Consider the following 15,639-nt stretch of genomic DNA (forward strand, 5'->3'; position numbering starts at 1 on the left):
AGCAATGTTCTGTTATTCCCTAACCTTGAATTTGTAATTTTTTGGGGAACACTTGCTGATTGTTCACAGAACACAGTTTGGTATGCTATATTTGAGTTTTTTGAGTACTAGATAATATGCTCCCTTGTTTTTATTATCTGCATGCATGTGATATCAGCTGAACACAAATTACTTCATATGATTAACAGAAAAAAATGAAATTTACTTGCACATATTTCTAATTCTGGAAGCTTATTGTAATATAAATTTTAAAACTGACTTTAATATAAATATATATATGTAAAATATAAAAAATACAATGGCTTTGCTCTTCCGGCCTCTCGTTTTGAGGGGGGGAGATGTAAAATATAAATAATACATTGGCTTTGCTCTATGCGAACAGGCAACCTCTAATTAACTTTCTCCAATTTCAGGATCTTCTCTATAGACCAGTACTTTTGAGAATATTCTGGCATGTTACATAATCACTACTATAAATGAAGAGTTCACACCATTTTTCTTCAGATTGCTTTTCTCATCCTGCTGCTTAAGAACTTTACTGCCGCTCTTTCTGTCTGTCTGTCTTTCTTTGAATGATATGATGCAGTAAATTTAAAGTTAATCCTAAGTCTAAATTACCATTGTGTATGTAATCTTGAAGAATCTAAAAGAATAATGATTTGCCATTTGAACTGAATAAAGATGTGGAATCAAAACAGCTAACTTTTTCTGTGTCATCTTTTCATGCCAAGCTTCATGCGAGTGCCTGACTGCCAAAATATTACATATATACATATATAGTACAAATTTAACATACAAAGTCTGAAATCGGGACCTCGAAACCACCAACAGTTTTTCTCACAGGTTTTATGCATGCGCATTTGATTTAACCCCCTCTCCACGCATAATAAAACATCTGGAGAGTCCCAATTCTTAATTTCATTTCGACACTAAATAAAATACCTTGTTAATGAAAAAACAATCATTTTAGCATAAATTTGTATGATCAATAATTTGGCTCCATTACTGCATATCTGCTTGGCACACATCTGAAACCGAAACATTCCACATAGATACATCGTTGATCTAACCCCAACCTAGCGAATCATTATTTATTATACTTTCCTTTCATCACGGCATGTTTATCAAAACATGACAATTTGAATAATGACTCCTGTAGCGATGCCTAAACAATTTTTTTCTGTTAGTAATTCAATAATAAAGGAGTACGGTAAACTTCTGTGTTGACATTTCGCTTGGTGATGATTACAGATTTAAGTTAAATGCACTAGAGACTGCATCAGGCAGTTAATTGTCTCAGTGCGTGATAGAAGCAAGTTAAAATTTAATGGAACTTGTCGTTAGTCGCCAAGCTCATGATGCATAGCCAAATATGTATAGTGAAGGATAGCTAAATTTGATGATGAAAGGCACTCATTTTAAAGATTTCGGCTATCACAAAACAAAGATGAAATTTTCCAATTAACGGATTTTGTAAAGAAATGTGGAGAAGCGGTAATACATGAAGATGATATAAAAGAAGTTTTTCATTGTGATGACAATGCTTCTCAATCTTCAATCAATTAATGAATGGCAAAATCTGTAGTATGGTTCTAGATTCAGAAAATACCACTACTGATAGTGAAGAAAGTGACAGAGAAGTTACTGAAAATGAGAAAATTTTGATTGATAAGTTAGTTGGAATTCTTAAAACAGCAATTACAGGACTTCAATAATGTAATTAAACAAGAGATTAGGTCTGTCTACAGAATTAAAGAGAAAGTATTAGCACAAAAAACGAAGTAACTTAAAACAACTTACATCGAAAGAAATATTTAATAAGGTAAACAAATAAATATTAAGCTTTTTTTAAAATTTTGATACCCTTTAGATCATAAATACTTCAATATTTCATAAATCACGGTTTCATATTTTTAATTTGGGGATACTCAGATAACCCGCACTTGGCAAAGTTCCTGAAATCGCGTTCACCAACTTGGTGATAGGCGCCAAACAGTAGAAAGAGTGTTTAGGTTGCTAGCTCAGATATTAACTAAGATAGGGAAAAGGATATTTTTTTTCTAATATATGTAGATATTTTACGTAGGATGTCGTGACTTCGCAGATAAATCTCTATGTTGATGATCATGACTTTGTTAGCAGATGTTTTGAATTCACTGTTTAATTATTTTCTAAATAAATTATTTACACCTGTAATTAAAATAAGATAATTTTTTTTTATATAAGAAAATCACAAAATATGCTCCTTTTTTGTACTTATGGCTCACATTACCCCATGTGTAATTAATTTCTAAATAATTAATCCTACATATAATTAATTTCTAAATAAATTAATTTTAATAATTTATTTAAACTTTTTAATTATAGAATAATAAATTAAATACACTTCTAATCAGAGTAAAATGATTTTATAGAATAAAATATGCTCTTTTTCTAACTTATGGCTCATATTTCCAGATAATTTCTAATTATAATGAAATTTTTTTTTAATTATCTAGTTAATATTTAAATATATGGCAGTCTGGCCATAACAAATGGTAATTAATTTCTAAATATTTTCATTGTACTTCTAATATGAATATATATATTTTTTTTCAATTTATGGGGTCATTTGTTTAATCTAACCAAACACCTTTTTTTAAAATTATGTCCATGTATACACAAGATTAGGATTATTTATAATATAAAAAGCACTCCCGGTGTATTTGCTTCAGGAGACGGAAACCCGTTAGCCGGGGCTTGATTCCTGTGTGCAACAGTTTTACCCTTAGGCTGCTGAAAGACGCTTTGTATCACAAAAGCAGTTTTTTAACCCCTCATAATCAAATTTATATTCAAATATAATTACAGTACAAAGTCCGAAATCTGGATTCGTCGGCACTTCCGCGTTTCCGGATTTGGGATTTTTCCGGATATTAGATCATCAATTTAAATCTGGTAAGGTGGCATGCAGAAATTATACAATTAAAAATATGAAATCGTAATTTATAAACTAAAGAACAATTATGATCTAAAGGGTATCAAAATTTACAAAAAAAAAAAAAAGCTTAATATTTACTTGTTTACATTATTAAACATTTCTTTCATTGCAAGTTGTTAAAGTTGCTTCCACAAAAAATTCAAAAAGTTCCTTTTTCTTTTTTCTTATGTCATATACAGTTGACTTTCCAGTGCCATACTCCTATAATTTTGAGACGGATACGACCTTATCCATTTTTTTTTTTTTTTTTTTTGCAGCAATTCCACTTTCTGTTTAATGGACATCGAAACATGGTTTCGCTTTGTAGATCCTTTGGCAGCTCCAGAATTGGAAACTCTTTTCGACATAATCGAAAGTTCAAGCTTAGATTTTATAAAATTGCCATAATAATAACAGTCTTAAAAAATAATAAGGTGGATCAAACTAGAAGATTAGAGAGCAGCACAGTCCAATACATTAACTGAAATGCCTTAGAATCAGTAAAGATAATTTTAGTTTAGCTTAATAGCGTCCGTTATACATTATTGGCTGTGTATCACAAGATTGGCGACGAAAGCCAAGTTGTTAAATTTTTTCTTGCTTCTATTGCGTACTGAATTAAGCCTGAATTGTATTAGTTTAGTTATTTATTATACTTATGTTTATTTCTTGCATATGCTTAAAACTAATATGAGTCCTGAATAAATAAACTCTCACATATACTTAACCGGTGGTAAATACCGCCTGGTGCAGTCTCTACAGGTCCTAAATTCTCCTACAAAGCGCCTAAGTTCTAAATTTTGACCGCACCTAAACTTTTCATCTCAGTGCTTTTTGTAAATCATAAAAAACTTCTCATCCCTTAATTTTGCCGCTCGGTCCTTCCCCAAATTCCAAAAATTTCGTATTCCCTAAATTCTGCCGTCTGGTGCCGACATATTCTGGGTTTATGGTGAATAACATATCAGTTATTCTTAATTAAAATAGCACTAAATGTAAAATTTTGGACTATGAGTTTCATTAAAAAAATCTATTTTTAGCATATGAAAAGAAATTTTTGTTGAATTTTTCCTCGTCAACATTTCTTAGAGCATTTAAATATCTATAATCATCACCAAGTGTAATGTTAGCATAAAAGGTTGCCATACTCTTGTTATTCAATTACTAATATAAAAATAACGTTTAGACATCATTGCACGAGTTATTACTTAAGCTGTCCTGTATTGATAAACATGCATTAATGAAAGCAAAATATAATAAATAATGACTCACCAGGTTGTGGTCAGTGATATAAAATAGGTGAATGTTTCGGTTTGAGATATATGCGAAGTAGATACTCAGCTACAGAGCGCAATTATTAATCTTACAAATTTATCCTTACATGATTGTTTTTCCATAATGAGGTATTTTATTTAGTGCCTAAGTGAAATTAAGAATTGGAATTTTTAAGTGAAAATCTCCACAGGTTTTATTATGGAAGGAACAATCAAATGTGCATGCATAAAGCATATAAAAAAAAAGTTTGTGTCTTTGAGGTCGGGATTTTAAATTATTCCGGATAATGGCCGTCTTGATTTTGGACTTTGTACTGTATTAAAAATGCAATAAAATTATAATCAGACTTTGAAATGATTTAGTATAAAATATTAAAAAACATTATTCTGCTATTTTTCTATGTCAAACATATTTCATCGATTTCTTTATATGGAGGATTTTGCAGATTAAAAGTTGGGTATATCAGTAAAAAAATTAAACCATTAGCCAAAACATGAACCAAAGTTTATTTTTTCACAAAAAAGGAATAAAAGTTAATTAATTTGAATCTTTAATCTTTGAATAAGATTAATATTTATAGATTTTTCTGATGTTACTCATGTTCATGTTTAATAGTAATGAATATAATGTACACTCAAACTTCAAATAAGTAAAACATAGATATCTTTACATGATTGATATACATTTGCCGATCGCATAAAATTGCTTCGGGGGCCGTCAATTTAAAACCACTGTAATAGACAACATTCAAATTGTACATAAATATTTTATGATTTAACTTTCCATGGAATAAATACAAACAAATTCAACTAACATTACCCCATTCTATTTGATTGGTCTCTCTGAAATTTAAACAATTGCCTAATGTCATAAAAAGCCATAGAAGCACTTTTTACAAATCTTGTTTCTGTGGAGTTATGCAATTCAGGATTACATTTCTTTGTTTACCTACATGCAGAGGTGTAGCTAAGGTTTTAAGCGCCCGGGGACACCTTAAGATTTTGCGCCCCTTTCTGTGTTCCAAGAATGGAAAACATTTCATTCTGAAATGTGTATCATCAATTTGGCGCCCCCTGGATGCTGCGCCCGGGGACAGATGTCCCCCCTTGCCCCACCTTAGCTACGCCACTGCCTACATGAAAACCCTTTTCATTCTTAAACAAGAAAAGAAGAATAAAAATAATATTCTTAACCTTAAATGTGTAATTATGTGCATAAAAGAATCCGTAATGGCCAACATAAAACAGACTGGATGGTGATTGACTAGCCTGGAATACATTTCAAGGATGTAATATTGTTGTGGAAATACATGCATATTTTATTTTTTAAAACTTTTAACTTTAACTATGTGATTTATGTTGCATTTTTTTGTGATCATTACTGCATTTATACAAAGTACTTATTTTCAAACATATATAACCATTATTATGGATAATTGTTCAAATTAATGGTAAGAATTAAAAAAGAGAAGTGTAGAAGTTAATAATGCTACGGAGTTATATATATCATAATCTAAAATACTAAGATAAAAAGAGTACGTAGATCTAATTAATTGCAACAATAAATAATCATTTAACAATTTGTTCTATGTCACCTTATCATCGCATACTCTGCATACTCTACACTGTCTTATGCAACTGTCGCCCAGCAGAGCTTTTCCCTCGATATCAGGCTGATGAGAGAATTTTTGAAAAGCGCCTTTTGATGCCATTTCCCTCTTTTGCATCAAAAAATTCCTCCCAAGGATATGGCGATTTTTTGCGATTCAAGATGGTGGAAAAAATTGCGCCAAGTGCTGCTTATTTGAGATTTTCCTTTAATTTTATGATTTCTACATGCCATCTTACTAGATTTAAACTGATGATCTAATATCCTGAAAAATCCCAAATCTGGAATCGAGAAAGTCCCGACAAGTCCGGATTTCGGACTTTGTACTGTACTACACAAGTTATTTAATAGAAATATACATATAGTACGAATTTAATATACATTTATGTTTTTCTAGACATGTATGAACTTTGAGTTACCTGGTAAAGCTGGTTAAGGACTTTACTTATCAGCTAGGTATTATTTACTTTATGTATTTAATCATCATTATTACTCAATGTTTCAGTGTAAAAATTACTACCAAAGTTTGAGAGCGAATGTTCGCCATTAGCCAAATCACACCAAGTGGCTTTACTTACACTCATTCCCAATATGTCGCCCTGCAACATGTGACTTCAATCCTAAAAATTAATTTTCAAGATTATTTCTCCATATATGCAGATTATGAAAATGAAAATTTTCCCATTAGCTGGTTCCCGTCACGTCATCAAGAAATCGCAAGTTTCAAATTCTGCATATCTAAAAAGACTGTGTAAACAATATTTACATGAATTACAGACTGAATTTAAAGACTTAAGGACCACAGCGTTTAATTCAATCACTCATAAGAACTTTAATTTACAAACTTAACAAACTTAACTTTAAGCTCTTTGCCAAAAATAACACCATTGCCTACGGGTTAAGGTGTAATTGCACCATAATTTTAAAAAATACCCTGATTAGCCTTATGGCAATAAACTAATTCGACCAGTAAAACCTCACAGTAGTTGAAACCAATAGCAAAGTGATGATCCATGATCTACATTAAATTAACCCATTATTATTTTGCCAGTACATCAGAAACTTTTACATAAGTAATTGAAATTTTAAAGGTGAGCAGTAATCACTTAGGCACGTATGTGCTTATCACTATGCACTTGCAAATTCAAATTATGTCCACATGGTTAATTTGGTCAACAATTGCAATTCATCTATTATAAAATATATTTCAAAACAAAGAAAAATGGGACTGATGTTATAACATTTTTGCAGTATGATTTTCTATGATTTTAAAGTGGGGCTGCATCAAAAAGAACGTCTTCAGCATCTACAGTTGGCAGCTGGAAATGAAAGCTTCTTCTCCGATCAGTGTATTCAGATGATTTACAGAATTTTGTTGAGGTTGGAAACCTATGTCACCCACAATCCCAGAAAATGTGTCAGCCATATAAAAAATGTTCACTGATGATAATCTCTGTACCTTCCAAATGATGCAGAAGGAACTTGACATTCGATACACAGTTACATTTAAAATTATTCATTATGAGCTGCATATGAAAAAACTACTTTTTTGCCAGAATCAATACAGAAACCGGTTAGAATAGACTGAAGGATACCCCTTGTATTATCGTGAAATTGTTGTTTCTTTTATCGCCAAGCTGTTTCATTTATGGTAATCTGAGTAGCTGAATGGAAACCCTATTAAGACGTTATCGGTTGCACGATTCCAGTAAATTTTGAAATATAGGATGTTTTGTAAGGGCTTGTGCTGTGTGTTGGTTAGGAAGTACATTGCTTGTTTTGTTGTTTAGACGGTAGAATAACTGAATGTAGTAAGGTTCTTTTGAAGTTTCTGTACGATTTGGAATGAAAGGGAAAAAGAGCATTAATTGATTGGTGTGTAAATGAAGGTTTACTTAGTAGCCATTTTCATTCAGTCCAGAACTACTGAGATTATTTTTTAAACTTTATTATTTATTTATTTTTTATGTGGCAACGCCGATATATGGATCCAAGTTCAGATAATTTTAGGAAGTTTTTGGATGCTGTTATGAAATTTTGTGTGCCACAGACTGAAGACGAAGAAATTTCTAAATAAGGTAAGTGGTTGTTTGCTTTGTGTAGTGCTTAGATGCATGAAAGGTTTTTCCTTCCCCCCTTTTTTTTCTATTTTATTGTTTGGTTTAAAATGTAGTTTATTGAGATTATGTATTTTTTTGTTTGTCTCACTGTAGAATTGGGTGCTCCTTTGACTTTTTAAGTGAAAATAGATTGATGTATACATGGACAAAGTCAAGGGAGTATGCTATTCTCGGATTTTTTTTTTAAGTGAAAACATGTGGTCGTGTACATGGATAAAGTCAAGGAAGTGCGCAATGCCTAGTTTGTGCAATTCTGTGATTATTTTTTAAGTGAAAATAGGTCGATGTGTACAAACTCGATATCCATGTACCACCAAGAATCACCAATTTTCGCCAAGGGGTACCTGTAAATATACTTTTAGCCAGAAACCATTAAAAAGCTTAATGATGACCATTTCATTATTTCTAAAATCATAACTCGTGATGAACTAAGATAAACTAAGGCAAAGTAATAATCAATAAGTGAAGAATAAATTACACGTGCATAGACGAACAGGTAAAAGTATAGTTTAGGATACCCCTTGGCGATTTTTGACGGTACATGGATACCGCGTTTGAGCAATTCTTTGACTCGTTATTTTGGCTTGCGAAGCACCAGAAATTGCCGCTACACAAAGCCAAAATAACAAAACAAAGAATTGCACAAACTCGGTATCCATGTACACATCGACCTATTTTCACTTCAAAAAAAAAAAATCCCCGAATTGCACAAAAATGCCATTGCACACTCCTTTGACTTTATCCATGTACACGTCAGCCTATTTTCACTTAAAAAAAATCCCAGAATTGCACAAACTTGCATTGTGCACTCCTTTTACTTTGTCCGTATACACAGCGATATATATTCACTTAACAAGTCAAAGGAGCACTCAAATCTACAATATAGGCAAACAAAAAATATATAATCTCAAGAAAATACATTTTGGCTAATCTTTGGAATATGGTAACAGGTAGTTTGGCGACATTTTGGTAAGGCAATAAAGGTTACTAGCTAGGACTTAAGCAGTGTATATGGATAAAGTCAAGAGTTTGCGCAATGCCATTTTTGTGCAATTCTGGGATGTTTTTTTAAGTGAAAATAGGTTGACGTGTACATGGATACCATGTATGTGGAATTCTTAAAAACGCGCAAAGCAGTGGGCGATTCTGCACTTTCTCCCAATTTCGCACCTAATCTTCGTCATGATTAAGCACTTTTGTTCCATAAAAGTTCTAGCATAAGCATAATTCGGCTAGCAGATTGTTGGGGGAAAAAAACACCATGCTTTTACTTCGTGAAAACAAAATGACGTCAAAAAAAAAAAAAAAAAAAAAAACTAGCAGGTTGCTGTAGCAGGGTTGGTCGCCAAATTTTCGCCAAGTTACCACAATCCGAAGATTAACCTACATGTTAAACCAAGCAATAAAATAACATAAAAAAGGAAAAACATGTTATACATTTAAGCACTACTAAAAGCAAATATTCACTTACCCTATTTAGAAGTTCCTTCATTTTTAGTCTGTGGCACATAAAATTCCTAAAATTATCTGAACTCGTATCCGTATATCGGCGTCGCCACATAAACTCACAAAAATAAGAAAAAAAATATCCTGCGTAGTTCCCGACTGTCGATGACACCTTTTTCGAAAATCTCTCTTAACCACACTTCCGTTTTGATGATTTTCTAGTTCGCTTCGTACACCCAGAGCCACGTAAAAATCAAAATATCAATCATATTCAAATGACTTTTTTCAAACCAGGTACCCTTTCTGATCGAACGCTTCACGTAGTGACCATCTGAACCTTTCTTCGTACAAACCCATTCAAATCTATCTAAACGGTTTTTACGTTCGACTAGACGCATATCCTTCCTACATACAGGACACTTATAATGACTACTAAGTAAACCTTCATTTACAAAGCACTCAATTAACGCTCTTTTTCCCTTTTCGCTCCAAATCGTACAGAAACTTCAAATTAATCTTACTACATTTAGCCATTCTACCGTCTAAACAATAAAACCAAAACACACCACAATAGCGCTTACAAAAACATCCTATGATTCAAAATTTCCCAGAATCATGCACCCGATTACGTCACAATAGGGTTTCCATAACATTCAACTACTCAGGCTACCATAAATGAAACAACAACTTCGCCATAATACAAGGGGTACCTTAAAGTCTACTCTAACCGACGAACAATGAGTGTAATGCTACAACATACAAAATTAAAAACAGCAATGTAAGGAACCAAAAACATAAGCTCTTCCTTGCTACTTCCGAACATGCGAATCTGTTGGATTACCACATGCGAACTATTATTGACATTGTTGGCAGGATTTACATTTACTGGGTTCTTTGCAGAAGTGCTTCCAAACAAGTTACACTTATTGAAACATCAAAGTTTAATATATTTGGGTCCGATGAACAAATTAATATAGGCTCTAGTGTAGAATTGGGTGCCCCTTCAATTAGGGGCAAATTTTGTTCATTTTTTTGCAATAAAACCCCATTTCTGGTTACCATGCTAGTTTTAAATTTCAGATTTTTTTAAAGTGAAAATAAATTTATGTGTACATGGACAAAGTTAGGGCAGTGCGCAATGCCTAGCTTGTGCAATTCTGTGATGTTTTCTAAAGTGAAAATAGATTATGTGTACATGACACTGAGTTTGTCCAATTCTTTGACTTCTTATTTTGTTTTTAAGTAGTGGCCATCTTGAAATTGTGCCTTCCTGACGCCAAAAAACAAGGGGCACAAAATTGTACATTTTTCTTAATACGGCAAAATCTGTTTTAATAATTAAATTTGTAAACCCTATCGCATACTGTTATGCAGGTAGTAGAGGAACCGTGATTTCAGGATGTTTCACTGCTTTTGGAATATTAAACTTAGTATTTATAAAAATAACATGGATTGGTTAGTTAGCTTTAAGGTACCCCTTGTATTATCGCAAAGTTGTTTTGTTTATCGCCAAGTTGTTGTATCATTTATGGTAAGCTGGTTGAATGTTATGGAAACCCTATTATGATGTAATCGTTTGCATTATTCCATGAAATTTTGAATCGTGGGATGTTTTGCAAGGGCTTTTGTGGTGTGTGTTGCTTAGAAGTACATAGCTTGTTTCACTGTTTAGACGGTACAGTGGCTGAATGTAGTAGGATTAATTTGAAGTTTCTGTAAGGTTTGGAACGAAAGGGGAAAAGTGCATTAATTGACTGTGTAAATGAAGGTTTACTTAGTAGCCATTTTCCGGACAGTGCAGAACTATGTTTTTGAATCTTATTTTTATGAATTTATGTGGGGATGCCGATATACGGATTATAGTTCAGATAATTTTAGGAAGTTTTTGGATGCTGTTAAGGAGCTTTGTGTGCCACAGAACGACAGAATTTCTAAATAAGGTAAGTGGATATTTGCTTTGTGTAGTGCTAAAATACATAACAGGTTTTTCCTTTTTTATGCTATTTTATTGTTTGGTTAAAAATGTAGTTTATTGAGATTATGTACTTTTTGTTTGCCTCTACTGTAAAATTGGGTGCTCCTTTGACTTTTTAAGTGAAAATATATCGATGTGTACATGGACAAACTCAAGGGAGTGCATAAGGCATAGTTTGTGCAATTTTCTGATGTTTTTTTTAAGTGAAAATAGGTTGATGTGTACACGGACAAAGTCAAGGGATTTTTTTTCAAATGAAAATAAGTCGATGTGTACATGGATACCTAGTTTGTGTAATTCTCTGATTTTCTTTAAGCGAAAATAGGTCGATGTGTATATGGATACAGAGTTCGTGCAATTCTTTGTGTTGTTATTTTGACTTTGAGTAGCGGCGATTTTTGCCCGAAAAATCGCTGCTACACAAAGTCAAAATAACAAGTCAAGGAATTGCACAAATTCGGTATCCATGTACCACCAAAAATCGCCGAGGGGTACCCTAAAATATACTTTTACCCATGGATTGATATAAACATATAAATATTCTTAATGAAATCTTGTCCTATCAGGATAATGATGCTGAACATACATCCCTAAATGTCCACTTGTGGTTATTATACAACTATCTTAAGTTACCAAAACTTTTTCATGTTTTGCAGGCTTAAGTCCTACAGAATATGAATGAAGGGAGTTAGAAAAAAGAATAAGGACATGTGATACATCTTTGAAAGCTGTACTAAATGCTATTCTGGCATAGGAATGGAAAAAAATCAGTCAAAACCATAGTAAAGCACATGAGAAGTGTATTTTTTTTCTAAACGATATTCAATCAGTCCCTGCAGTTTCATGTTTTATTGAACATAAACTGTTTATTCAAGGCATGTGAATATTTATGTGAGGTCATTTTAAGAACTTTTTGAACAAATTATTTTTGTTTACTTAAAGTGTGTTGAACAACATTTTCCCACAGAAGCAGGTTTTAAAATAGATGATCAAAAGTGAATGAGAAAAAAAAATAAAGTCACTATACTAATACTTAGTACGCAATATTTGCAAATAAAAGTGAAAAACACCAGTGTCTGAAAAAAATGTGAGCCACTGTATAATTCAGGCTTAGCTTTGATACCTTGTATTCAAAATTTAGATTTCTTTTCCCTAAAAGGATATTGTGTACCTGAAACTTCGGAAACACAATCAAAGCAGAACAAAACATGTTTACATATACATACATGTATACTATTCATAATGTAAACAACGAAAATTGTATATACATATACAGTTAGTCAATAAAGTTCTCCGTACATCAAGAAAAGTAATATCAAATCCAAATTTTAAGGTACGAAAAGGGTAGTTTCTTAAAGTTTTATTTTTTAAATATTTAGTTTCAATAAGGGACTTTGAAATTATTTAACTGTAATATTTTCATATTTAATAATTTATGCACACTAATTTTTAAAAGATAAGTGGCCAGAAATAAAAGCCAATAAAGTTTGCGTACAACGCGAAGGAGGCGGGGGATTTCTTATCTAACTTTTAAACTTCAAATTTGAGAATACAAAGAAGGTTACACTTTCAAGGTTATTGACCTCCGAAGCAAATTTCATGTTGATTGGAAGTTGCTATTTCTATTTTCTTTGATGAAAATGACAACCAATAAAGAAATTCCTTTAGTTACGAGACAACTAATTATCAAATTGAGAGATGAAGGTAAAACTCTTTGTTATATTTGTAAAACCATTGGAAAACCATTTTCTAGTGTGCAAAGAGTTATTCAAAACTATCTTGACACTGGTAGTCTTGCTGTAAAACCAAGATGTGGGAGACCGAAGAAGCTAACGCAGAGAGAAGAAAGAAAAATTCTTTTACGAATTAAACAAAATCCTAAACTTTCTGCTGCAAGCATTGCAAAAGACACTTTTTTAACTAGCAACAAAAAAATTTCTTCTGCAACTGTACGAAAAGTGCTGCGAAAGTCCGATTATCATGGACGCAAACCTAAGTCTATGCCATACATTTCCGAGACAAATAGAAAGAAAAGAATTGCTTTTGCCAAAACATATTTAAACTCTTCGCAGGATTTCTGGAACAATGTAATTTGGTCAGATGAAAGTAAATTTACAATATTTAAAGTTAATGGCCACCCTATTGTATGGAGAAAACCAGGAACAGAACTGAATCTGAGAAATTTAAATCCAACTGTCAAACACGGAGTTGGCGGTGTGATGGTATGGGGGTGTATGTCATCGAAAGGAGTTGGAAATTTTCACATTATTGATAAAGTAATGGATAAATATGTTTATCTGGATATTCTATGAGAAATCTAGGAGACAGTGCTCGAAATTTAAACCTTTCTAATACCTTTATTTTCCAACAAGACAACGACCTGAAACATACAGCTAAAATTGTGAAGGAATATCTCCTCTATCACACTTCAAGACAGTTGCGTACTCCTCTACAGTCACCAGACCTCAATCCAATCGAACTTTTGTGGGCAAAATTGGAGAAACAAATTTGAAAACACAATATTACGTCGCGAAATAAGCTAATTAGTAAATTGCAGGAAGAATGGGCGAAATTTACGTCGGATGACACTGAAAAACTAGTTCAGTCAATGCCCAGATGTCTGCAAGCTGTTCTAAAGAATAAAGGATATCCTACAAAGTATTGAAGTAATGTAAAATACTTATATTTTGCTTTTTTTTGAAAGTGTACGCAGACTTATTGGAGGGAATTTCTGAGTTTTTTTGACAAAATATATTTTTGAAAAAATGTAAAAAGTATTACACTGATATTATTTGCTTTTTATTTAAGCTTACAATTTTAGCTAATAGAAGAAAAAAAAATGCAATGATTAAAATACATTTTTCTATGCTTTAAGTGTTTTTTAAATTTAAAATTTAGTCTGTACGCAGACTTTTGTGACTAACTGTACGCATACTATTAATGATATAAACAATGAAAATTGTAGTTCTAATCGATTAGACTTACTTCTTTTATTTTATTCCTTTTCTCACGAATATCAAGATCAGTCGGTTCGCCCCCTCTAGTTCCAGGCCCTCCTGCATGATCCCTGACGATATCGTTTAATTCAGAGGCAGCAAAATCATTTTTCTGTATAGTCATTGGCATTTGAGCAACATTGTTTATCCATTGGTCTTGGGGTAATAAATCTCCATTATGGGATTTCGTTGAACTACCACTTATTAACTTATTATTTTTAACTAAAGGATTTTCTAGCTGTGCTTTGTCCATGTTTTCTTTTAAATTTTTCTGCCTCTCTCTCTCGAGGTCTTCCTGAATTTTTAAAATTAATTTAGCTCTATCAACTACTTTATGAGGATCTATATTATTTACATCGTGGTGTCGAATAAGATTTCCACCGTCATGATAATGTGGTGGTGGAGGTAATAATAAGTCTGAACCTGCATCTCGTATGTGACGATATGCAGTGTTGATAGAACTCGACCTCAATTCGGGAAGAAAAAAGAAAGTACCGATACACACTGCAACAAATGTACCAAGCACAAGAAGCACTATATATTTCTCTCGTAAACGAAGAGTTTTCCTCCCAGAGGAAGTAACAGGAGCGCCATTTATGTAGCGCTGATACGTCGGTAACACGGAACTCACCGCCATTTTACATGTCTGCAGTGTTTAAAGCGAGATAACAGAAGTTACAACGTGCAATGTTTTGTTTACACTACTAACCAACAGATGGCGTATACTATTGGAATGTCATCATTCAATTTGTTGCCAAACAGGAAAACTAAAAAGCGAATAAATATAGGAAGGGTAGCCCGCTAGAACTTCCGCGTTTTTTTTCCTCTCTCCTTTCATTTATTTTCTTTTTTCTTAAAATACTTCACTCAAATATTTGAAAATGTGATGTTATAAAATATACAGTCTAAAAGCATTTAAGTTGTGACAATTCCGATACTTAACCTTTCATTCCTTCTTTACCATAAGAGGCATCATAATCTTAAATATTTCACACTCAGCAACACAGCTTTAAAATGAAGAGGCTGAACATTTATTTCTCTAAAAATTTACTTATAAGCATAGAACTTTAAATATTATACAGGAATGCAATACTAACATACTTCTGTTATAATATACATCCAAATTCCAGTTATTCTCAAGTTAATAATTACATTCGCCACAATTATATACAAATAAACGCGAAATGTTTAGTACGATCACGACCTATATCGCACAATCTTAAAGATAAGTCGCATTTTTCGCCTTTTTTCTTTAATATG

General features: G+C 32.4%; 1 protein-coding gene across 1 annotated transcript in view; it reads right to left on the reverse strand.

Moving 5' to 3' along the window:
• The window catches only part of alpha-Man-Ia (alpha-Mannosidase class I a), a 94,080-nt gene extending 79,020 nt beyond the window's left edge, over positions 1-15,060 (reverse strand). The window contains exon 1 of the mRNA XM_035351284.2: positions 14,369-15,060. Coding sequence (XP_035207175.1) covers positions 14,369-15,016 — 648 coding nt within the window. The 5' untranslated portion in view covers positions 15,017-15,060. The remainder of the gene's footprint in view (positions 1-14,368) is intronic.
• Positions 15,061-15,639: the final 579 nt, after the last annotated feature.

The sequence above is a fragment of the Stegodyphus dumicola genome, chromosome 1 (genome assembly GCF_044657685.1).
Source record: "Stegodyphus dumicola isolate Sdum_Otavi_A_Nest chromosome 1, ASM4465768v1".
Classification (NCBI taxonomy): domain Eukaryota; kingdom Metazoa; phylum Arthropoda; class Arachnida; order Araneae; family Eresidae; genus Stegodyphus; species Stegodyphus dumicola.